Source organism: Ascaphus truei, chromosome 1 (assembly GCF_040206685.1).
Source record: "Ascaphus truei isolate aAscTru1 chromosome 1, aAscTru1.hap1, whole genome shotgun sequence".
Taxonomy (NCBI): Eukaryota; Metazoa; Chordata; class Amphibia; order Anura; family Ascaphidae; genus Ascaphus; species Ascaphus truei.
In genome coordinates, this window is record NC_134483.1 from 594,966 (window position 1) to 621,490 (window position 26,525).

The window sequence follows — 26,525 nt, forward strand, 5'->3', positions numbered from 1 at the left end:
TGCACTGTACAAGTGTACAGTATTTGGTAACCTAATGTTACATTTTTCTTTTCTTGTTCCAGGAATCATGAATAATGTATTTTTCCAAGAGCAAATAGTGCCCGAGATAGTCGCATACATTACACGTGATTTCCCATCTGGTCACCGTTTCTTCCAGGACAATGACTCGAAACACACCGCGTCTATAGCCCATATTCTTGCCAGCGGTATCAACTGGGTTAAGACGCCACCGGAGTAAGTACGGTAACCGTTTCTCATTGTTTTACACTGTTTATAGTATATCTCTTTAACTAATTCACCTATTTTTCCCCCTCCAATTCAAGATCCCCAGACTTGAATCCCATCAAATTGGTATGGCATTGTGAGGATTCGCCATCTTGGTGGTCGCAGACCGTCTCCTCAGCTCAATAACCCCTCCGTGACTGACACTCAGGATGTGCTACCTCGTGGTTCGGTTACGCGCGCGCAGATCTTGCGCGGCCTGACTCTCCGTCCGCGGGTTCTGACTCCGCCCCCCGCACTGACGCACAACGGATGCGCTCGTCCAGCCTCCCTACTGACACACGTTCCAAGCTCCGCCCCCGCTCTAATGATAGACAGGACAAGTGTGGGAGTGACGCGCGTCTCAGGCTACGCAGCCTGACCTCTGTGATGCGCGCTGGTCGGCATGCGATCGGTTCTGCCCCCATCCGCTCTAAGGATAGGTAGGGCCGGCGTGGGAGAGAAGCACGCCTCAGGCTAGGCCCTCTGACCTCCGTGACGCGCGCAGGTCGGTCAGTTCTGCCCCATTAGTCTTTCTGCAGAAATGTCACTGAAATGTTGCAGCATGTGCCCAGCATGCACCTGGCTCTTGTTGGTGATAGCCCCAGATTTTCCAAGGCAAGTTTAAGGCAAGTTTTAGAATACTCGTCGGAGCACCTGTACATCATTTCCGATACCGGCCTCACCATGGATCCTGCCAAGGTCAAAGCAATCCTGGATTGGCCACAACCAATTACCCTTAAAGTAGTTCAGCGTTTTCTTGGATTCTCAAATTATTATCATAGGTTCATAATTCAGAATATGAGGTGACCTACTATATTTTTGTATTATTCATTTTTCCATGATTATCCTGTACAAATAAAATTGTACAAAGAAATACTTTAGCCTTTTGTGTGTTTGTGCGGGGGAGGGCGGGAAGAGGGCTGTGTGCAGGATTATTAGTTTAAAGAAATCTTTTGAACAGGTCATCATAATGTTTTGAACCCCACACCCCCAAATAAAAATTAAAGTATGCCACCCACCTCATAAAGTACAGTATACATGACAAGTGTAGAATTAAAAAGCTAGTGATTGATTCTAAGAATAGCTAAAATTGTTACGCAAGCCCATGTCGAGAAACAAAAAAAAAATGGGACGGTTTTTCTTTCAGACTTGAAATTCACATTTAATGAGAAGTTATTCTTGCCAAAGCCCCAAGAAGTATTTTTCCAAGAGCAAATAGTGCCCGAGATAGTCGCATACATTACACGTGATTTCCCATCTGGTCACCGTTTCTTCCAGGACAATGACTCGAAACACACCGCGTCTATAGCCCATATTCTTGCCAGCGGTATCAACTGGGTTAAGACGCCACCGGAGTAAGTACGGTAACCGTTTCTCATTGTTTTACACTGTTTATAGTATATCTCTTTAACTATGGAAGATTAGGGAAAGGTTCCCAAAAACAGTGCTACAGCAAAAGGGATACAAAGGCAATTGATGCTTGAATATATAGCAAAACTGCGGACAAGGTCTAAAATGGTAATTGAGAGTATTGGACCCAGTGCATCATAAAGCAGGAAGTAACATGATAAAGTATTTTGTCTTATAATGAGGGTATATAATGCTTAAAAAGCACCTCAAAAGACTAAAAGAACTCTTACCTGCGGCACTGTTACTGGTCAGCAACTTCCCCTAGATCCATGAATGGGGAGATACAAAACTCTTCTTAGATCCTTAGTCCATGTGTGCGTGCATCACGCAGAGTGGGTGTGCAAAATAGTAGTTATCCAAAGATAGTAGCGGAGCACAGCTGAAGGATGGGGTCAACACCAGCAATGAATAGGTTAAAAATCTTCTTTATTGAGACATGGTGCAGAACGGGGGGAGACAGCAACAACTCTAACGCGTTTCAGGCTATGCAGCCCTTAGAGTTGTTGCTGTCTCCCCCCGTTCTGCACCATGTCTCAATAAAGAAGATTTTTAACCTATTCATTGCTGGTGTTGACCCCATCCTTCAGCTGTGCTCCGCTACTATCTTTGGATAACTACTATTATCTCTTTAACTAATTCACCTTTTTTTGTTTGAACCTGGGCTCTGGAAGATTACACTAAGCCACAAAGCCTCAAATTACAAATGAATGACTTTGGGGGAGGTGTCAATAAGCAGTAGAAATACTTTAGCCTTTTGTGTGTGTGAGGGGGAGGGGGAGGGAGGGCTATATGCAGGATTATTAGTTCAAAGAAATCTTTTGAACAGGTCATCATAATGTTTTGAACCCCATACCCCCAAATATAAAAATTACAGTATGCCACCCACCTCATATAGTACAGTATACATGACTAGTGTAGAATTAAAAAGCTAGTGATTGATTCTAAGAATAGCAAAAATTGTTATGCAAGCCCATGTCGAGAAACAAAAAAAAGGCTTCTTCTTTTTTCTTTTCAGACTTGAAATGAGAAGTTATTCTCGACAAAGCCACATATGTGTTTCAACAAGTTTTTCCAATGAGACATACACGCATGCGCCTAAATGTGATGACACGCATATGCGTTTCAACAAGGTTCCAATGAGACATATGTACAGTACACGCATGCACAGAAAATAAAAACAGTATGAAAAGAAGCGCAAGCGTAGCAAAAGTATTGATTAATAAATAATAAATAATATATAGAGAAATGTGATGACACGCATATGCGTTTCAACAAGGTTCCATTTAGACATACTGTACACGCATGAGCGGAAAAAATATTTAACATTCGGAAGAAGAAGCGACAATGTATTTTTGTATTACTTCTTTGCCTTTTATTATCCTGTATATGTGTCATCATATTTTTATTCTGTGTATGGCTTAGGAGCCTCAGAAAGGACTTCTTTCCCATGTACACTATACAGTATGAACTCGTAACATTACAGTATGAACTCGTAACTTGCAATTGCCCACTTGAGTTTCTCGATGGTATTGCAGTCTGCGCTAAAATGCAATTTTCTGCACCCAATAGAAACCCGAGTCAACACGCGTCTAAGGCGGTACGGTTGGAAAACATCACGCACCATGACATGGGTATTCCAATGTATACAGCGCGTGAAGTTTTCAAATAACGGCCGCTGCAGCTGTATATACTGGCAACCTGTAAATGAACTGTGGGATTTCGAAGTCATGGCTAACAGGCTCAGTGCCTATGCATCTGGGAGAAAACCAGGACTTGAAAGCCTCAGAGATGCTAGAGGTGTGAACCCTTTGTTAGCAAGGAGGGCTAAATGGAGCACCGACATCCTCAGCTCAAATGGTTCATGTAACCTAGCCCAGACTTAGTGGCATTGAGTCGGTGGGGTTTTTGAATAGTGAGTGACCAAGATGGCATTTTGTGCACATGCTCAGTGGTGCCGGCTTTCACAAACCTGGCAAAGTGTGTAAGTGGCCAGGGATGAAATTCCCACGCCAAGCTGTTGGACTGCCTGTCCCAAAGTGTATAAGACAGCTCGTCGCCCTCCCAGAACTCTCTCTGCTGTTGTTCTTACTTGGGTGTTCCATGTGTTTCTATGTGGTTCCATGTGCTGCCAAGTGATTGCAGAAGTGCAATTTGCTATAAGGGCAAGAACGGGTCGGACTTGATCCAGAGACGCCTTGCTGAGATTGCAAGGAGGAAGGCTGCAGGACCTTTTAAACCGGAATGTTTTCTAAGTCCCCACTTCAGCACTGGACTGTTTTAAAGACTTTATTTCAACCAGGGAAATCAGTTTGTAAACCCCAGACCCCAGTAAGTGTATCTTTTTCTGTCTATTGTAATTCAATGTGTGTTTGCATGTTTCTATGGAATAAATTACAAATTATTTTACTTATTGGCTTTGCTCAATGATATGATCCCGGTATAAAGGTGTATTTAGCCTGGTCTCCCTTGACACCCCCATCCTAGTGTAAAGTCCGGGCAGTTTGGCAAATGGGGGCCAGCCCAGACTTACTGTCGCCAGGTAGAGGGGCTGGGTCTCATATGCTAAGAAGCAAAGGTGCTACATTCGCGCATGCCCTTAGCAGAATGAGAAGCCCCCTCTGCCAGGTGTTTGAAGTATTGGCAACTCCGGGATAGTTGGGAAAACTTTTTCCCACGGAGAGATTGGCTGCACTTGTTAGGTATAGGGTTCTGAACCTTATAAGAATTCCTGCAGCCCATCGGGAATCAGATTCATCCAAGATTCATAAAATATTCTTAAGATTCATCAAGCTTCGTAAGATACCAGGTTTCCAAGTGCCATTACCGTGGTGGCAGAACGAAGGAAGCAGCTCTGTTGGAGTGCACAGCGGCAGCAACTTGCACCGCTGACCGAGGACAGCTCCTAGCTGTTTGTGAGTAACTCCCGATCCTGGGAAATTGGTCCTAAAGACTTTGTTTTTCAACATTTTGTTTGACCCCTTCCCAGTAAGTGTATTTTGACTGTAAATTGTGAAACATTATGTGTATGTCTTTTTGTGGAATAAATTACAATTTATTTTACCTTCTTGCTTTGCTCAATCATATGATCCCGGTATAAATGTGTTAAGAGACCTAGTCTCCCGTGACAGTGGGTTTGACCGAGAAAGTCTTTATAGAATTGTCTATGTATTGGGGTTCCGCAGTTATGGGATACCCCAAGAGTTGTATCCGGGAATTGAGTGAGATTCTCAGATACAGCCAAGCACATTACTCCGCCAAACTCTGACTCTGGAAGCGTTATTACGACTCACTGCCAGGATCCCTGCTGCAGCATCTTCCAGACAAGGTAAATGGGTATGAAGGGGTTAAACGATACCTGCATCTATACATGGAATACCTAGTGTAACAGGGGTTCCCCAGTTTAGGAGAGGGACCCAGATACAGACCTAGGTACCCTGAACTGGGTCTAGGGGTTCAGGGAATGCTCCAGCTAAGGGATAAAGCTGAGCCTGATTAAAGTGTGTAAAAGTTTTAAAAGTTTCTTTTTCTAAAGTGTGCCACGAATGAGGCTCGTGACTGTAGGTGAATTACACTCTCACTCTATCCCTGACACCAGAATAGGAACTTACATCTTTTAGCACAGAAGACAGGACACAATATATTTTATTAAATGATTATATTTAATAGGTATATATACTGATAATTTGAAAATGAACTGTGGGATTTCCAAGTCATGGAATCCGAGAAGACCAGATGACTACCAAGCTTGGTGTGGAGTCCGTACCTGAAAGCCTCAGGGATGCCAAGGTGTTAGAACAGGAGGGGTACTGCAGTTCTGCTTGAGTCCCCACATCCCGGGCTAACACAGGGCTATCCGGCCACCATTTACCAGAACCAAGACTCTGGAGCCTGGGCCGCAGGTGGGCTCAGTATGCAAAGAGGCAGAGGTGCCAGGTTGGCGCATGCCCCTTTACAGACTGAAAAAAGGTGCCCACCCGGCTTTACAATACCGGCAAATCGGTGATTGGCTGGCAGGGAAATTCCCACACTCTGGTAGGCTGTAGAGGTTGGTGAATGAGAGCCTGAAACCATTAAGAGGGCTTGCAGCCAATCAGGAGCGCAGATTCCAAGCGCCAAACCATCAGCAGGAAATTCAAAGATGCCCTGTACAGAATAGATGCGAGCCGGCTTCAAGGATTTTGAACTGAGAAAAGTTTCTAAGTCCCGCTTTTGAGAACGTAGCGGTCACGTCTGGCATTGCGCCGAAATCAGTTCCAGGACTTTTGTGAGTGCATCCCAGTCAAGGAAAAATGCTCCTACAGAAGTTATTTTTGCGAATTTCATTTACAGTAGAGGATAGATTTATTAGTTAACCCCGTTCCCAGTAAGTGTGTTAACCCTGTAAATTGTGTTACATTGTCTTTCCTTGACATACATTACAATTTATTTTACCTTTTTGCTTTGCTCAATCAATGATCCCGGTATAAAAAGGTGTTGATAAACCTGGTCTCCCGTGACAGCCGTGAAAGATGGGACTTAGTCTCTGCGAGGCAAACTTTTCAGGCTTCAAAACAGAGCAACTTTGAAATTCCCGCCGTAGCTCATCGACTCCCGATTGGTTGAGCTACCCCCTCTCCTGGTCAGCACTTTATATACACTACTCTGGGCTATCCCCAGATCGGATGGGGGAAGGAGCAGCCAATCAGAGAAGGGGTATCCCTCCCTGCCAGCCAATAGAAAGAGGGGCTTGACCCCCGGCTGACATCAGGGGTCACAGTGCCACAGAGGCTCGAAAGCCGGGTGAGCGGGAAATATGATTTTAGCCAAGAGGAGAAGACTATATCCTCTCTGGCTAATTCATTGCCTCCTGCTGGGCCGGCTCCACCAGGTCTGGCACTGACAGAAGGATGTCCCTTTGTAGTCCGGACCTGGCCATTCACCTTATATCGCTCACCAAGTGGTTTCACACCTCTGGTCAGCCTCTCCCTTTTGTACTATTGACCCTATGTAGACTTGCTGGCACCGCAACTGATCGCCCGGGAAAGCTACATAGAGCCTTATAATAAATGTATAAAACATTGAAACACATTTTAATACCTGGGGACCTTGGGGGGGGGGGCCTCATGGCTGTGCTGGATATAGGACTGGGATATCAGGGCTCGAAAAGCAGGAGTCTGGGGGACACTGGGCAGCCCCGGTGTAATTCTACTCACGTACCGGCAAATCATGCCTGCTCGCCGGGAAGAAGTAAGGTAATACCGTATAGCTCCTGTTTCGGACTCCTGCTACTAAAAGAATTGCAGTCTTACCCAGATATCCCACCTAAAAGTCACACACAGAAGGCTTCACGAGTCTGGGGTACAGGGAACATGAAATAGGGCAAAACAGGGTCATTTTATCTCCCCACATGTATCCTCCCTGATCCCTGCTTACGGAGGAACCAGGGACCCTACGGGTTCAGGGGTAACCAGAGGCTAAACCTTTATTAGATACCTGGTTACCCCTCCCGTCACAGTAGAGACACTGCATCGTCACACACAGACATATAGTGACACTGCCGCCACACAGACAGTGACACTGCGCCCAGCGCGCGCACACACATAGTGGCACTGCGCCTCCTCGCACGCACGCACACACATAGTGACACTGTGCCCCCTCGCGCACACGCACACACATATAGTGACACTGTGCCCCCTCGCGCACACGCACACACATATAGTGACACTGTGCCCCCTCGCGCACACGCACACACATAGTGACACTGCGCCCCTGCACACACACAGACAGACAGTGACAGACACACACAGACAGACACTGCGCCCCCCGCGCACGCACACAGTGACACTGCACCCTAACACACACAGTGACACTGTGCCCCCGCACACACACGTAGTGACACTGTGTGCACACACACAGGCACAGTGACAGTGACACTGCGCCCCCACAAACACACAGACAGTGACACTACCCCCCCGCACACAGACACACAGTGACACTAAAACCCCGCACACACACGTAGTGACACTGCACCCCGCACGCACACACAGTGACATTGCGCCCTCGCACACACAAACATGTAGTGACACTGCACCCCCTCACGCAGACACACAAAGTGACACTGCACCCTGGCACACACATACGTAGTGACACTGCGCCCCGCACACACACGTAGTGACACTGCGCCCGTGCACACACACCGACACTGTGCCCCGCACACACAGACACACGTAGTGACACTGCGCCCATGCACACACAGCGACACTGCACCCCCCACACACACACCCAGTGACACTATACACCCGCACCCACACACACATAGTGACACTGCACCCTCTGACACACACACAGTGACCCTGCACCCTGGCACACACACGTAGTGACATTGTTCCCCTGCACACACACACACACACACACACACACACACACACACACACACACACACACACACACGCACGCACACGCACACGCACACGCAGACACACACGCAGACACACACGCAGACACACACACACAGACACATAGTGACACTGCCCCCGCACACACACCCAGACACATAGTGACACTGTGCACACACACGCACAGTGACACTGCGCCCCCACACACACAGACACACACAGATACATAGTAAAAATTGTGCGCCATCACGCACACAGACGGCTGCTTTAAGCGAGGTTTTCATCAGTTGTTGCGGCTTTGTAAATAACGGATTTATTTTCTGATCCCAACCTGGAGAAAAGAAAAAAACAAAGTGAGAACTCCGTCCTACTCACTATTCCGTGTAACTGCTTCTGGGTCCTACTCACTATTCCGTGTAACTGCTTCTGGGTCCTACTCACTATTCCGTGTAACTGCTTCGGGGTCCTACTCACTATTCTGTGTAACTGCTTCTGGGTCCTACTCACTATTCCATGTAACTGCTTCTGGGTCCTACTCATTATTCTGTGTAACTGCTTCTGGTTCCTACTCACTATTCTGTGTAACTGCTTCTGGGTCCTTCTCACTATTCTGTGTAACTGCTTCTGGGTCCTACTCACTATTCTGTGTAACTGCTTCTGGGTCCTACTCACTATTCTGTGTAACTGCTTCTGGGTCCTACTCAATATTCTGTGTAACTGCTTCTGTGTCCTACTCACTATTCTGTGTAACTGCTTCTGGGTCCTACTCAGTATTCTGTGTAACTGCTTCTGGGTCCTACTCACTATTCCGTGTAACTGCTTTTGGGTCCTACTCACTGTCACGGTAGCTTATGACAAGATATAATGAATACCAAATATCTGGGTTGAACTGAACGAGGCTTAGATATAATAAAATATAATTTATTCCTTGAAAAAGGTGAACACAGCAAAATAGTACAATTAACAGACAAGAAGGTAACACTTACTTAGGGTTTGGTAATGGAGAAGTATCAGCTAGCAATTCTCCATCAATCCAGTGACATTCCAGGTGGAATCAGAAGAACCAACTAAAAACTGTAGGGTTGACACAGTTTATATACCTGTGTAACCCTATTCTTAACATTGAATTCAGACTATTGGTGAACAATTATCTGTATCCAATCCCTAACATGGAGACACAGATTAACCCATGCCCCCCAGTTAATTAGCCCATGTGTACTGGGACTCTATGGGTAGCCCCATAATTAAATCAGGGGCGACGACCAGTCTACCGAATGAAGTATCTGCATTGTTTGTAGGTGTAGACATAACACTTACAAACCACTCCAGTTTGATGATTCTCCACCCTCAGGTAACAATTAGAGTGGCAGAGTCTGTTGATTAGTACTTGGTCTGTTGATTAGTACTTAGTGTAAACAATCAGGGCATTTAACTTTTGATCACAGTGCTTAGGCTCAATCAGCCGGCTGCCCTTCATGACCTATTAGCATAGCAGATGGGGTCTGCATTTTCAGAGCAGATCAAAAATACCATACATATACACTTTAATATCTACACATATTAATAAGTTCCATTCTGGTGGGCTCAGTGGGTCTAAATTTGCCAGTTCTTAATGCCTATAGTGACTCCACACATTGTCCAAATATCAACTCTCTGCGGCCTTCAGAACTGGAGATACAGAAATGCACTTTAAAACATTAAAATACAGGATTATAATGAAACATGGGAACAGGGGAACATACATTTTCCTGACATGACAGGGTGTAAGCCACATTCCTCGACCGCAGTCCAGTTAATCCCTTGCCTCCCTGGTGAGGCCAGGGGGTGGCAATATGGGGTGCAACCCCTTTAATACTGGGCCAACCCCCCTCTACCTCTACACCTCCCCTTCTTAATGGTTGACCTGTGTCCCACTGGCCCTAATGGGGAGTGGGGCACTGCTGGCACCATTAATGAACTCAGTCTCAGAGGGATAGTCCTGACGTGAAAGTCAATCAGCATTGCTGTTTTCACTACCCTTTTTGTGCTGAATGGTAAATTCAAACTCTTGCAAGGCCAAGCTCCACCTTAGCAACTTGGCATTCTCCCCTGATGTCCTCTGCAGCCAACTCAGGGGGTTGTGGTCTGTGAGGACCGTGAAAGCCCTTCCATACACGTAGGGTTGGAGTTTTTTGAGTGCCCACACAATGGCCAAGCACTCTTTCTCAATGGTGGCATAGGCCACTTCTCTGGGGAGTAGTTTTCGGCTGAGGTACACCACAGGGTGCTCTCTACCGTCATCCCCCACTTGGCTCAACACAGCCCAAATGCCATAGTCCGAGGCATCAGTCTGTATAAGGAAATGTTTGGTATAGTCCGGGGCAGCCAGTATGGGGGCCCCAGCAAGCGCAGTTTTCAGTGCCTGGAAAGCAGTTTCACAGGCAGGAGTCCAGGTGATAAGCACAGGCAGTTGCTTCTTAGTCAAATCAGTCAGGGGTTTGGCCACGGCGCTGTACTGTGGGACAAACTTCCTATAGTACCCTGTGGTGCCCAAAAATGCCATGACCTGTTTCTTGGTTTTTGGAACAGGCCACTGAACTATGGCTTCTACCTTAGCTGGCTCTGGTTTGAGGTGCCCTCCACCCACCCTGTGCCCTAAGTACAGGACCTCTGCCATCCCTACCATACATTTAGTGGGTTTCAAGGTAAGCCCAGCCTCCCTGATCCTATCCAGCACCGCAGCTACATGTCCTAAGTGGGAGTCCCAGGAATTACTAAAGACAGCAATGTCATCTAAGTAAGCCCTGGCATAGCTCTGCATCCCTTCCAGTAACCTATTGACCAGGCATTGGAAGGTAGCTGGGGCATTCTTCATCCCAAATGGCATCACCAAAAACTCATAGAGGCCACTTGGAGTGATGAATGCTGACTTCTCCCTAGCCTCCAGGGTCAGTGGGATTTGCAAATAGCCTTTGCTCAAATCCATAGTGGTCAGATACCTTGCCCCCGCGAGTTCATCCAGTAACTCATCCATGCGGGGCATGGGGTAGGCATCTGACACCGTCCCAGCGTTGAGCAAGCGGTAGTCCACACAAAACCGGGTGGTCTTGTCCTTCTTAGGGACTAGAACTACCGGACTTGCCCAAGGGCTCTGGGACGGAGTAATTACCCCTAGGGTCAGCATCTCCTCTATCTCCCTTTCCATACTGGTCTTGACCTCTGCTGACACTCTATAAGCGTGCTTATGCAGAGACTGCAGATCCCATGTGTGCACTGGGTGTTTTGTGAGATGTGTGGTCCCTGGCATGTCAGTGAAGAGGGCGCTAACTTAGCTAGCATTTTCCTGGCTCCTCTCTTCTGCCTAGCACTCAACTGTGCCCCTATCTCCACCTGCTCCACAGTGTTTCCCTGCCTAGCCTCCCCTAGGAGATCAGGCAGAGCATTGCTCGCCGGATCCTCCAGCAGTGGGCTACAAATGGCCATTATTGCTCCCATACTCGGTGCTCTGTATTCTTTCAGCATATTACGTGATATGTCTTATGCCTCTCAGGCTCTACCTGTACAACGTAGTTGTACTCATTCACCTTTCGGATAACCGGGTACGGTCCCGACCAGGCAGCCATCAACTTGTTCTCCCGAGTAAGTTTGAGAACAAGCACCTGCTGTCCTGGGATGAATTCCCTGCTACGGGCGTTCCGGTCATACCATTGCTTGTGCTTGGTCTGAGCGGCCCTGAGGTGGTCCTGGGCCACCCCCATGAGCATCTCTAACCGGTCTCGGAGATCTACTACATACTGGATCACTGAAGCATCAGTAGCAGTAGCCTCCCCTTCCCATCCCTCACGGAAGAGGTCCAGAGGTCCACGTACCCTGCGGCCATATAGTAGCTCGAAGGGGGAGAAGCCTGTAGATTCTTGCGGTACCTCTCGGTAGGCAAACAACAAGTGCTGCAGGTGAATCTCCCAGTCTTTCCCCTCTGCCTCTATAAAGGTCCGAAGCATCTGCTTCAGGGTACCGTTAAACCTCTCATATAATCCGTTTGTCTGGGGATGGTAAGGGGTAGTGTGCCGGTGCTGTACACCGCATGCATCCCAGAGACAATGTAACAGTTCACTCATGAACTGCGACCCCTGATCGGTTAGGATCTCACTAGGGAAACCTACCATAGAAAAAATGTTCAGCAAAGCTGCTGCCACTGTCTTGGCATCTATGGTGCCAAGTGCTACCGCCTCAGGGTACCGGGTGGCAAAATCCACCACCGTGAGGATGTAGCGCTTCCCTGACCTGCTTGGAATCATAAGGGGTCCTACAAGATCCATCGCTACTTTCTGGAAGGGTTCCCCTATTATCGGTAGGGGTTTCTGGGGTGCCTTCACACGGTCGCCCGCCTTACCCACTCGCTGGCAGGCATCACAAGAGCGGCAGAAAGTGCCCACATCTCGAGTTGCCCCCGGCCAGTAGCAACGCTGTAATAACCGGTCTTGCGTTCTGTTGACCCCCTGATGTCCCGCTAACGGAATAGAGTGAGCTACCCGTAACAATTTCTGTCGGTACCCCTGGGGCACTACTAGCTGTCGCTTACCGGTCACCCCCTCCTCTATCCCTGGGTTCCCTTCTTCTCTATACAGGAGTCCCTTATGCCATAGGCAGTGCTCAGTGCCTTCCCCTGCCTGAGATTCGGACGCCCGAAGTCTCACGCCGGCCAGGGTAGGGTCTGTCTTCACTGCCTCCCTAAACTGGGCTCCTAATTCTGGCCACCCCCCAGTCATGTCATTGTCTGGAGAATGGGGAAGGGTGAGGGGAAACAATAAGTCAGTCTGTGGTTGCAACTGATCCTGGCTTACCTCCCCGGGCTCCTCTGTGCCCTTTGCTAACGTTGGTCCCAAAGGCTGGGGGACTGGCGCTGCCGCCATTGCCGCTGTCTGGCTCTGGGTAACCGCCGCCACTGCAGCGGGTTTGGGCACTCGGTCGTAGGTGCAGGTCATCGGTCCCAGATCGTTGCCAAGAAGAATTTCAGCATCCAAACCGGGAAAAACCCCACCTCCCACACACCCTGGCCCTCCCCCAATCCAAAAAGATTCTGGCCACTTACAGGAAACGTGGGTCTCCGTCAGCTACAGTGATCTGTATCCCAGGGCCGGGGAGCAATTCCTCTGGCCGGACCATATCAGGTCAGACCAGGGTCACTGCAGCTCCTAAATCCATCAAGCAGACTGCTTGCCGGTCACTGACTGTGACCGGGGTGAGATGTCTGCCCCGGCAGTCCGTCTGCTGCAGTTCCGCGCTGAGATGTCCTCCGCTCCTGGCAGTAGGCACCGATGAAACCGGGACAGGCGTTGCATGGGACGTCTCGCTGGGAGTTGGTTCCATGACCGGTCCGGAGTCTTTGGTGGAAGCCACCCGCACGCGGGCTACCGGCTTCGCAGCTGGGGTGCGTTGCCCCTGATGGGGTCCGCCGGAATGCAGGGGTTCCGGGCAATCTGGTCTGATGTGACCAGGGCAGTTGCAGTTGTAGCACCGGCGCTCGTGCCGGAGCTCCTCCGCCTTCGGTGGACTGCTGCCCGCAGGCGGCCTCTGAGTCCATTGGGGGGTATTGGCAGACTTTCTGGCCGGTGCCGCCTCCACCGCCGCCTTGGCTACTGCTTTGGCGGTCATCAGGGCTCGGCTGGCCACATAGTCATCTGAAAGCCTCGCCGCCTCCTGGTAAGTCTTGGGCTTCTTGTCGTACACCCAAGCCCTCACCGCCGGCGGGCACTGCTGCATGAGCTGCTCCTGAAAGATGAGGTCCAGCAGGCGTTGGTAAGTCCGTGCCTCATAGCCCTCCACCCAGCGTATCCCGTACAAAGCCATGCGAGTCACGTAGGTATCATAGGACTCCTGGGGCTGCCTCTTTTCCAGCCGGAATTTACCCCGGTAGGCTTCAGCGGTAAAACCGTACTCAAACAATAACAGTTCTTTCAGGTGTTCATAGTCATCAGCATACTCATCTGGAAGCGCCATCATCGTCTGCTTAGCCAAGCCGGACAGTAAGGGGTCCAAACGTGCAAACTTATGCTGGGGAAGCACTTTGTACCGCCGACAATGTGTCTCAAAGTTCTTTAGAAAACTGTCGATCTGATCAGTACCTTCCACGAACTTGGTGAGACTGTGCTGGTCCAGCTTGAGTTCATCATTGTTGGGTTGGACAGGGGGGGCAATAAGCGGGTCTGTTCACTGCCATAGTGATAAACTGCAGCCGCTCCTCCGGTGTCCCTCTGTCTCCCCACGCAGTAATCAGTGCCAACATTTCAGGGGTGAACGGACTGGTAGCCGCAGCAACCAGTACCCCTCCTGTTGCACTGCTCCCGGGAGGTGCACTCGTTCCCTCCCTGACATTCCACCACCCCGGCACAGGGTTCCTTCCCTGATCTCCGGGTGGTTGTATAAGGGCAAGCTGAGCCGTATCCTGAGGCTCTGCAAGCCGGGCTTCATAGTCACCGATTGTGTCAACCATTTCTGCGACCTCCTGGTTCTCATAGGGCAGTCCATATTCACGGCACTTGTCTTTTAGCTGAGCTCGGGTCCTCATGTTGGATGAGCCTTCAGCCTCGCTCATGGTTCATGGTCGCAGCAGTGAGGTGGTGTTACAACTTGTGTTAACTGTTGCACTACTGTGTGTTCAATATCTTTAGTCCCAGGAACTCGCAATTACTCTCGAGTTCCCACTATATGACAGAGTCCCGCAAGAACATTGTAATATAGGTTCAGTTCAATCCCACCGCTGCCACCAGTTAATTATAGAGCTTGTCACGGTAACTTATGACAAGATATAATGAACACCAAATATCTGGGTTGAACTTAACGAGGCTTAGATATAATAAAATATTATTTATTCCTTGAAAAAGGTGAACACAGCAATATAGTACAATTAACAGACAAGAAGGTAACACTTACTTAGGGTTGGGGAATGGAGAAGTATCAGCTAGCAATTCTCCAGCAATCCGGTGACATTCCAGGTGGAATCAGAAGAACCAACTAAAAACTGTAGGGTTGACACAGTTTATATACCTGTGTAACCCTATTCTTAACATTGAATACAGACTTTTGGTGAACACTTATCTGTTTCCAATCCCTAATGTGGAGACACAGATTAACCCATGCCCCCCAGTTAATTAGCCCATGTGTACTGGGACTCTATGGGTAGCCCCATAATTAAATCAGGGGCGACGACCAGTCTACCGAATGAAGTATCTGCATTGTTTGTAGGTGTAGACATAACACATACAAACCACTCCAGTTTGAGATTCTCCACCCTCAGGAAACAATTAGAGTGGCAGAGTCTGTTGATTAGTACTTGGTCTGTTGATTAGTACTTAGTGTAAACAATCAGGGCAGTTAACTTTTAATCACAGTGCTTAGGCTCAATCAGCCAGCTGCCCTTCATGACCTATTAGCATAGCAGATGGGGTCTGCATTTTCAGAGCAGATCCAAAATACCATACATATACACTTTAATATCTACACATATTAATAAGTTCCATTCTGGTGGGCTCAGTGGGTCTAAATTTGCCAGTTCTTAATGCCTACAGTGACTCCACACATTGGCCAAATATCAACTCTCTGTGACCTCCAGAACTGGAAATACAGAAATGCACTTTAAAACATTAAAATACAGGATTATAATGAAACATGGGAACAGGGGAACATACATTTTCCTGACATGACAAGGTGTAAGCCACATTACTGGACCGCAGTCCAGTTAACCCCTTGCCTCCCTGGTGAGGTCAGGGGGTGGCCATATGGGTTGCAACCCCTTTAATACCGGGCCAACCCCCCTCTCCCTCTACACTCACTATTCCGTGTAACTGCTTCTGGGTCCTACTCAGTATTCTGTGTAACTGCTTCTGGGTCCTACTCACTATTCCGTGTAACTGCTTCTGGGTCCTACTCACTATTCTGTGTAACTGCTTCTAGTTCCTACTCACTATTCTGTGTAACTGCTTCTGGGTCCTACTCACTATTCTGTGTAACTGCTTCTGGGTTCTACTCACTATTCTGTGTAACTGCTTCTGGGTCCTACTCACTATTCTGTGTAACTGCTTCTGGGTCCTACTCACTATTCTGTGTAACTGCTTCTGGGTTCTACTCACTATTCTGTGTAACTGCTTCTGGGTCCTACTCACTATTCTGTGTAACTGCTTCTGGGTCCTACTCACTATTCTGTGTAACTGCTTCCGGGTCCTACTCACTATTCTGTGTAACTGCTTCTGGGTCCTACTCACTATTCTGTGTAACTGCTTCTGGGTCCTACTCACTATTCTGTGTAACTGCTTCTGGTACCTACTCACTATTCTGTGTAACTGCTTCTGGTTCCTACTCACTATTCCGTGTAACTGCTTATGGGTCCTACTCACTATTCCGTGTAACTGCTTCTGGTTCCTACTCACTATTCCGTGTAACTGCTTCTGGTTCCTACTCACTATTCTGTGTAACTGCTTCTGGGTCCTACTCACTATTCCGTGTAACTGCTTCTGGTTCCTACTCACTATTCCGTGTAACTGCTTCTGGTTCCTACTCACTATTCTGTGTAACTGCTTCTGGTTCCTACTCACTATTCTGTGTAACTGCTTCCGGGTCCTACTCACTATTCTGTGTAACTGCTTCTGGGTCCTACTCACTATTCTGTGTTACTGCTTCTGGGTCCTACTCACTATTCAGTGTAACTGCTTCTGGGTCCTACTCACTATTCCGTGTAACTGCTTCTGGGTCCTACTCACTATTCTGTGTAACTGCTTCTGGGTCCTACTCACTATTCTGTGTTACTGCTTCTGGGTCCTACTCACTATTCAGTGTAACTGCTTCTGGGTCCTACTCACTATTCTGTGTAACTGCTTCTGGGTCCTACTCAGTATTCCGTGTAACTGCTTCTGGTTCCTACTCACTATTCTGTGTAACTGCTTCTGGGTCCTACTCACTATTCTGTGTTACTGCTTCTGGGTCCTACTCACTATTCTGTGTAACTGCTTCTGGTACCTACTCACTATTCTGTGTAACTGCTTCTGGTACCTACTCACTATTCTGTGTAACTGCTTCTGGTTCCTACTCACTATTCCGTGTAACTGCTTCTGGGTCCTACTCACTATTCCGTGTAACTGCTTCTGGTTCCTACTCACTATTCTGTGTAACTGCTTCTGGTTCCTACTCACTATTCTGTGTAACTGCTTCTGGGTCCTACTCACTATTCCGTGTAACTGCTTCTGGTTCCTACTCACTATTCCGTGTAACTGCTTCTGGTTCCTACTCACTATTCTGTGTAACTGCTTCTGGTTCCTACTCACTATTCTGTGTAACTGCTTCCGGGTCCTACTCACTATTCTGTGTAACTGCTTCTGGGTCCTACTCACTATTCTGTGTTACTGCTTCTGGGTCCTACTCACTATTCAGTGTAACTGCTTCTGGGTCCTACTCACTATTCCGTGTAACTGCTTCTGGGTCCTACTCACTATTCTGTGTAACTGCTTCTGGGTCCTACTCACTATTCTGTGTTACTGCTTCTGGGTCCTACTCACTATTCAGTGTAACTGCTTCTGGGTCCTACTCACTATTCTGTGTAACTGCTTCTGGGTCCTACTCAGTATTCCGTGTAACTGCTTCTGGTTCCTACTCACTATTCTGTGTAACTGCTTCTGGTTCCTACTCACTATTCTGTGTAACTGCTTCTGGGTCCTACTCACTATTCTGTGTAACTGCTTCTGGGTCCTACTCACTATTCTGTGTAACTGCTTCTGGGTCCTACTCACTATTCTGTGTAACTGCTTCTGGGTCCTACTCACTATTCTGTGTAACTGCTTCCGGGTCCTACTCACTATTCTGTGTAACTGCTTCTGGGTCCTACTCACTATTCTGTGTTACTGCTTCTGGGTCCTACTCACTATTCAGTGTAACTGCTTCTGGGTCCTACTCACTATTCCGTGTAACTGCTTCTGGGTCCTACTCACTATTCTGTGTAACTGCTTCTGGGTCCTACTCACTATTCTGTGTAACTGCTTCTGGGTCCTACTCACTATTCTGCGTAACTGCTTCTGGGTCCTACTCACTATTCTGTGTAACTGCTTCTGGGTCCTACTCACTATTCTGTGTAACTGCTTCTGGGTCCTACTCACTATTCTGTGTAACTGCTTCTGGTTCCTACTCACTATTCCGTGTAACTGCTTCGGGGTCCTACTCACTATTCTGTGTAACTGCTTCTGGGTCCTACTCACTATTCCATGTAACTGCTTCTGGGTCCTACTCATTATTCTGTGTAACTGCTTCTGGTTCCTACTCACTATTCTGTGTAACTGCTTCTGGGTCCTTCTCACTATTCTGTGTAACTGCTTCTGGGTCCTACTCACTATTCTGTGTAACTGCTTCTGGGTCCTACTCACTATTCTGTGTAACTGCTTCTGGGTCCTACTCAATATTCTGTGTAACTGCTTCTGTGTCCTACTCACTATTCTGTGTAACTGCTTCTGGGTCCTACTCAGTATTCTGTGTAACTGCTTCTGGGTCCTACTCACTATTCCGTGTAACTGCTTCCCCTTGCGGGAGAAGATATTAATTAGATGTGCAGAGTGTTAACTTCCCCCATACACTGGGGGTGCTGGGGGTGCTGGGGGTGCTGGGGGTGCTGGGGGTGCTGGGGGTCAGTCTCATCCTCACCTCTGGTTCCGGCTTCGGGTTTTCCTCACATACACCAAGAAAGCCACTGCTGTTACCCCAAAGAGCACGCCAAAGATTACTGCCAGCATGTCACCTAGTACCAGAGAGACACAAGGGACATAGATATGTGCTATGCATTTATATACATGCATACTGTACAAACATACTGTACATACGTACATACATACTGTGAATACGTACATACATACTGTACATAAGTACATACACACATACATACTGTACATACATAATGTACATACATACATAATGTACAAACATACTGTACAAACATACTGTACATACATACATACATACATACATACATACATACTGTACATAGATACATACTGTACAAACACACTGTACAAACATACTGTACATACATACATACATACATACATACATACTGTACATACATACATACTCTACATACATACTGTACATACATACATACTGTACATACTGTACATACGTGCATACATACTGTACATACATACTGTACATACATACTGTACATACATACATACATACTGTACATATATACATATTGTACATACATACATACTGTACATACATACATACTGTACATACATACATACTGTACATACTGTACATACTGTACATACATACTGTACATACATACATACTGTACATACTGTACATACATACAGTCTGTACATACATACTGTACATACATACTGTACATACATACTGTACATACGTACATACATACTGTACATACGTACATACATACTGTACATACATACTGAACATAAGTACATACACACATACATACTGTACATACATACTGTACATACATACATACTGTACATACGTACATACATACATACATACATACATACCTACCTAGAGATAACATTTCTTATGAATGGATTATATCACTATATTGTAACAATGTTTTGTTCCTCCCATGGGACCTTTATATAAGATATGGGAGGAGGGACCGGGTGTGGGGTGTCCACCCTCATACAGTATATACCCTCATACAGTATATACCCTCATACAGTATATACCCTCATACAGTATGTACCCTCATATAGTATGTACCCTCATACAGTATGTACCCTCATACAGTATATACCCTCATACAGTATGTACCCTCATACAGTATATACCCTCATACAGTATATACCCTCATACAGTATGTACCCTCATACAGTATGTACCCTCACAGTATATACCCTCATACAGTATGTACCCTCATACAGTATATACTTTCACACAGTATATACCCTCATACAGTATGTACCCTCATACAGTATGTACCCTCATACAGTATATACCCTCATACAGTATGTACCCTCACAGTATGTACCCTCATACAGTATATACCCTCAAACAGTATATACCCTCATACAGTATATACTTTCACACAGTATATACCCTCATACAGTATATATCCTCATACAGTATGTACCCTCATACAGTATATACCCTCATACAGTATATACCCTCATACAGTATATACTTTCACACAGTATATATCCTCATACAGTATATACCCTCATACAGTATATACCCTCATACAGTATATACCCTCACAGTATATACCCTCATACAGTATATACCATCATACAGTATATACCCTCATACAGTATGTACCTTCACACTATATGTACCCTCACAGTATATACCATCATACAGTATATACCCTCATACAGTATATACCCTCATACAGTATGTACCCTCACAGTATATACCCTCATACAGTATATACCCTCATACAGTATGTACCCTCATACAGTATATACCCTCATACAGTATATACCATCATACAGTATATACCCTCATACAGTATGTACCCTCATACAGTATATACCCTCATACAGTATATACCCTCATACAGTATATACCCTCATACAGTATGTACCCTCATACAGTATGTACCCTCACAGTATATACCCTCATACAGTATATACCATCATACAGTATATACCCTCATACAGTATGTACCCTCATACAGTATATACCCTCACAGTATATACCCTCATACAGTACATACCCTCACAGTATGTACCCTCATACAGTATATACCCTCATACAGTATATATCTGCCTAAGTGAATAAAACAAATGATCAAAAAAAGTCTTGAAAGTTCGGCGTCTCCTTCATCTTGTGTGGACCAGAAACCGTGAATACACGGACTCTGCAAGCGATGAAACTGGGTTTGATTCAGGGGAACCAGGATAATGCCCCAGTGTTGGCTCCTTGAAAAAGTCACTTTATCTCTCTGTGCCTCAGGCACCAAAAACATAGATTGTAAGCTCATCTGGTCAGGAACTGTCTGTATAACATTCCTATGTGCTGCGTCCCGCGCGTAATACGGTGGTTGTGACGCGCTTTGAGGCTCATTGGGAGGAAAGCGCTATATGAAATAACGTTGTTATTATTATTATTACGTTATTATTACACAGTGAGAACAGACGATATGAATGGCCTGGACGCACCTTTGCAGAGAACCTGAACAGCTAACGTTAGTTCCCAGCCATTTTATTTATAAATATAAATACACAAGAGAATCGCACTCCCTGAGTGACTAAGCCGCAAGGGCAGCTCCGCGCTCTGCAGAAAAACATCATGCCGTTTACTTAACATTCTCAAAATAAATTATTACCAGCACCATAGAAAACATAAAAATTGGTAGCTCAATAAAGATAATACTTTATTAGAGCATGTCTAATACCCAGACCCAAAGTTTCGGGTCTGGGTGTGGTGCATGTCCCCCCGGGGATAGGAACGTCGGGTATGGGTGTGATGCATCTCCCCCCAGGGATGGGAACGTCGGGTATGGGTGTGGTGCATGTCCCCCCGGGGATGGGAACGTCGGGTCTGGGTGTGATGCATGTCCCCCCGGGGATGGGAACGTTGGGTGTGATGCATCTCCCCCCGGGGATGGGAACGTCGGGTCTGGGTGTGATGCATGTCCCCCCGGGGATGGGAACGTCGGGTCTGGGTGTGATGCATGTCCCCCCGGGGATGGGAACGTCTGGTCTGGGTGTGATGCATGTCCCCCCGGGGATGGGAACGTCGGGTCTGGGTGTGATGCATGTCCCCCCGGGGATGGGAACGTCGGGTCTGGGTGTGATGCATGTCCCCCCGGGGATGGGAACGTCGGGTCTGGGTGTGATGCATGTCCCACCGGGGATGGGAACGTTGGGTGTGATGCATCTCCCCCCGGGGATGGGAACGTCGTGTCTGGGTGTGATGCATGTCCCCACGGGGATGGGAACGTTGGGTCTGGGTGTGATGCATGTCCCCCCGGGGGTGGGAACGTCGGGTCTGGGTGTGATGCATGTCCCCCCGGGGATGGGAACGTTGGGTCTGGGTGTGATGCATGTCCCCCCGGGGATGGGAACGTCGGGTCTGGGTGTGATACATGTCCCACCGGGGATGGGAACGTTGGGTGTGATGCATCTCCCCCCGGGGATGGGAACGTCGGGTCTGGGTGTGATGCATGTCCCCCCGGGTATGGGAACGTCGGGTCTGGGTGTGATGCATGTCCCCCCGGGGATGGGAACGTTGGGTCTGGGTGTGATGCATGTCCCCCCGGGGATGGGAACGTCGGGTCTGGGTGTGATGCATGTCCCACCGGGGATGGGAACGTTGGGTGTGATGCATCTCCCCCCGGGGATGGGAACGTCGGGTCTGGGTGTGATGCATGTCCCCCCGGGGATGGGAACGTCGGGTCTGGGTGTGATGCATGTCCCCCCGGGGATGGGAACGTTGGGTCTGGGTGTGATGCATGTCCCCCCGGGGATGGGAACGTCGGGTCTGGGTGTGATGCATGTCCCCCCGGGGGTGGGAACGTCGGGTCTGGGTGTGATGCATGTCCCCCTGGGGATGGAAACGTCGGGTCTGGGTGTGGTGCATGTCCCTCCGGGGATGGGAACATCGGGTCTGGGTGTGATGCATGTCCCCCCGGGAATGGGAATGTCGGGTATGGGTGTGATGCATCTCCCCCCAGGGATGGGAACGTCGGGTATGGGTGTGGTGCATGTCCCCCCGGGGATGGGAACGTCGGGTCTGGGTGTGATGCATGTCCCCCCGGGGATGGGAACGTCGGGTCTGGGTGTGATGCATGTCCCACCGGGGATGGGAACGTCGGGTCTGGGTGTGATGCATGTCCCACCGGGGGTGGGAACGTCGGGTCTGGGTGTGATGCATCTCCCCCCGGGGATGAGAACGTCGGGTCTAGGTGTGATGCATGTCCCCCCGGGGATGGGAACGTCGGGTCTGGGTGTGATGCATCTCCCCCCGTGGATGGAAACGTCGGGTCTGGGTGTGATGCATGTCCCCCCAGGGATGGGAACGTTGGGTCTGGGTGTGATGCATGTCCCCCCGGGGATGGGAACGTCGGGTCTGGGTGTGATGCATGTCCCCCCGGGGATGGGAACGTCGGGTCTGGGTGTGATGCATGTCCCCCCGGGGATGGGAACGTCGGGTCTGGGTGTGATGCATGTCCCACCGGGGATGGGAACGTTGGGTGTGATGCATCTCCCCCCGGGGATGGGAACGTTGGGTCTGGGTGTGATGCATGTCACCCTGGGGATGGGAACGTCAGGTCTGGGTGTGGTGCATGTCCCTCCGGGGATGGGAACGTCGGGTCTGGGTGTGATGCATGTCCCCCCGGGGATGGGAACGTCGGGTCTGGGTGTGATGCATGTCCCCCTGGGGATGGGAACGTCGGGTCTGGGTGTGGTGCATGTCCCACCAGGGATGGGAATGTTGGGTGTGATGCATCTCCCCCCGTGGATGGGAACGTCGGGTCTGGGTGTGATGCATGTCCCCCCGGGGATGGGAACGTCGGGTCTGGGTGTGGTGCATGTCCCCCCGGGGATGGGAACGTCAGGTCTGGGTGTGGTGCATGTCCCTCCGGGGATGGGAATGTCGGGTCTGGGTGTGATGCATGTCCCCCCGGGGATGGGAACGTCGGGTCTGGGTGTGATGCATGTCCCCCTGGGGATGGGAACGTCGGGTCTGGGTGTGGTGCATGTCCCACCGGGGATGGGAACGTTGGGTGTGATGCATCTCCCCCCGGGGATGGGAACGTCGGGTCTGGGTGTGATGCATGTCCCCCCGGGGATGGGAACGTCGGGTCTGGGTGTGATGCATGTCCCCCCGGGGATGGGAACGTCGGGTCTGGGTGTGATGCATGTGCCCCCGGGGATGGGAACGTTGGGTTTGATGCATCTCCCCCCGGGGATGGGAACGTCGGGTCTGGGTGTGATGCATGTCCCCCTGGGGATGGGAACGTCGGGTCTGGGTGTGGTGCATGTCCCCCCGGGGATGGGAACGTCGGGTCTGGGTGTGATGCATGTCCCCCTGGGGATGGGAACGTCGGGTCTGGGTGTGGTGCATGTCCCCCCGGGGATGGGAACGTCGGGTCTGGGTGTGATGCATGTCCCCCCGGGGATGGGAACGTCGGGTCTGGGTGTGATACATGTCCCACCGGGGATGGGAACGTTGGGTGTGATGCATCTCCCCCCGGGGATGGGAACGTCGGGTCTGGGTGTGATGCATGTCCCCCCGGGGATGGGAACGTCGGGTCTGGGTGTGATGCATGTCCCCCCGGGGATGGGAACGTTGGGTCTGGGTGTGATGCATGTCGCCCCGGGGATGGGAACGTCGGGTCTGGGTGTGATGCATGTCCCCCCGGGGATGGGAACGTTGGGTCTGGGTGTGATGCATGTCCCCCCGGGGATGGGAACGTCGGGTCTGGGTGTGATGCATGTCCCCCCGGGGGTGGGAACGTCGGGTCTGGGTGTGATGCATGTCCCCCTAGGGATGGAAACGTCGGGTCTGGGTGTGGTGCATGTCCCTCCGGGGATGGGAACATCGGGTCTGGGTGTGATGCATGTCCCCCCGGGAATGGGAATGTCGGGTATGGGTGTGATGCATCTCCCCCCAGGGATGGGAACGTCGGGTATGGGTGTGGTGCATGTCCCCCCGGGGATGGGAACGTCGGGTCTGGGTGTGATGCATGTCCCCCCGGGGATGGGAACGTCGGGTCTGGGTGTGATGCATGACCCACCGGGGATGGGAACGTCGGGTCTGGGTGTGATGCATGTCCCACCGGGGATGGGAACGTCGGGTCTGGGTGTGATGCATCTCCCCCCGGGGATGAGAACGTCGGGTCTAGGTGTGATGCATGTCCCCCCGGGGATGGGAACGTCGGGTCTGGGTGTGATGCATCTCCCCCCGTGGATGGAAACGTCGGGTCTGGGTGTGATGCATGTCCCCCCAGGGATGGGAACGTTGGGTCTGGGTGTGATGCATGTCCCCCCGGGGATGGGAACGTCGGGTCTGGGTGTGATGCATGTCCCCCCGGGGATGGGAACGTCGGGTCTGGGTGTGATGCATGTCCCCCCGGGGATGGGAACGTCGGGTCTGGGTGTGATGCATGTCCCACCGGGGATGGGAACGTTGGGTGTGATGCATCTCCCCCCGGGGATGGGAACGTTGGGTCTGGGTGTGATGCATGTCACCCTGGGGATGGGAACGTCAGGTCTGGGTGTGGTGCATGTCCCTCCGGGGATGGGAACGTCGGGTCTGGGTGTGATGCATGTCCCCCCGGGGATGGGAACGTCGGGTCTGGGTGTGATGCATGTCCCCCTGGGGATGGGAACGTCGGGTCTGGGTGTGGTGCATGTCCCACCAGGGATGGGAATGTTGGGTGTGATGCATCTCCCACCGTGGATGGGAACGTCGGGTCTGGGTGTGATGCATGTCCCCCCGGGGATGGGAACGTCGGGTCTGGGTGTGGTGCATGTCCCCCCGGGGATGGGAACGTCAGGTCTGGGTGTGGTGCATGTCCCTCCGGGGATGGGAATGTCGGGTCTGGGTGTGATGCATGTCCCCCCGGGGATGGGAACGTCGGGTCTGGGTGTGATGCATGTCCCCCCGGGGATGGGAACGTCGGGTCTGGGTGTGATGCATGTCCCACCGGGGATGGGAACGTTGGGTGTGATGCATCTCCCCCCGGGGATGGGAACGTTGGGTCTGGGTGTGATGCATGTCACCCTGGGGATGGGAACGTCAGGTCTGGGTGTGGTGCATGTCCCTCCGGGGATGGGAACGTCGGGTCTGGGTGTGATGCATGTCCCCCCGGGGATGGGAACGTCGGGTCTGGGTGTGATGCATGTCCCCCTGGGGATGGGAACGTCGGGTCTGGGTGTGGTGCATGTCCCACCAGGGATGGGAATGTTGGGTGTGATGCATCTCCCCCCATGGATGGGAACGTCGGGTCTGGGTGTGATGCATGTCCCCCCGGGGATGGGAACGTCGGGTCTGGGTGTGGTGCATGTCCCCCCGGGGATGGGAACGTCAGGTCTGGGTGTGGTGCATGTCCCTCCGGGGATGGGAATGTCGGGTCTGGGTGTGATGCATGTCCCCCCGGGGATGGGAACGTCGGGTCTGGGTGTGATGCATGTCCCCCTGGGGATGGGAACGTCGGGTCTGGGTGTGGTGCATGTCCCACCGGGGATGGGAACGTTGGGTGTGATGCATCTCCCCCCGGGGATGGGAACGTCGGGTCTGGGTGTGATGCATGTCCCCCCGGGGATGGGAACGTCGGGTCTGGGTGTGATGCATGTCCCCCCGGGGATGGGAACGTCGGGTCTGGGTGTGATGCATGTGCCCCCGGGGATGGGAACGTTGGGTTTGATGCATCTCCCCCCGGGGATGGGAACGTCGGGTCTGGGTGTGATGCATGTCCCCCTGGGGATGGGAACGTCGGGTCTGGGTGTGGTGCATGTCCCCCCGGGGATGGGAACGTCGGGTCTGGGTGTGATGCATGTC

At 50.1% G+C, this 26,525-nt stretch overlaps 1 protein-coding gene across 2 annotated transcripts in view; it reads right to left on the reverse strand.

Moving 5' to 3' along the window:
- Nucleotides 1-5,314: 5,314 nt before the first annotated feature.
- LOC142467264 (carbonic anhydrase 9-like) overlaps nucleotides 5,315-26,525 on the reverse strand; it is a 255,159-nt gene continuing 233,948 nt past the window's right edge. For both annotated transcript variants that reach the window (XM_075572847.1, XM_075572765.1), the window contains 2 exons: nucleotides 18,708-18,801; nucleotides 5,315-8,379 (listed from right to left, as the gene is read on the reverse strand). In XM_075572847.1, coding sequence (XP_075428962.1) covers nucleotides 8,316-8,379; nucleotides 18,708-18,801 — 158 coding nt within the window. In that variant the 3' untranslated portion in view covers nucleotides 5,315-8,315. The remainder of the gene's footprint in view (nucleotides 8,380-18,707; nucleotides 18,802-26,525) is intronic.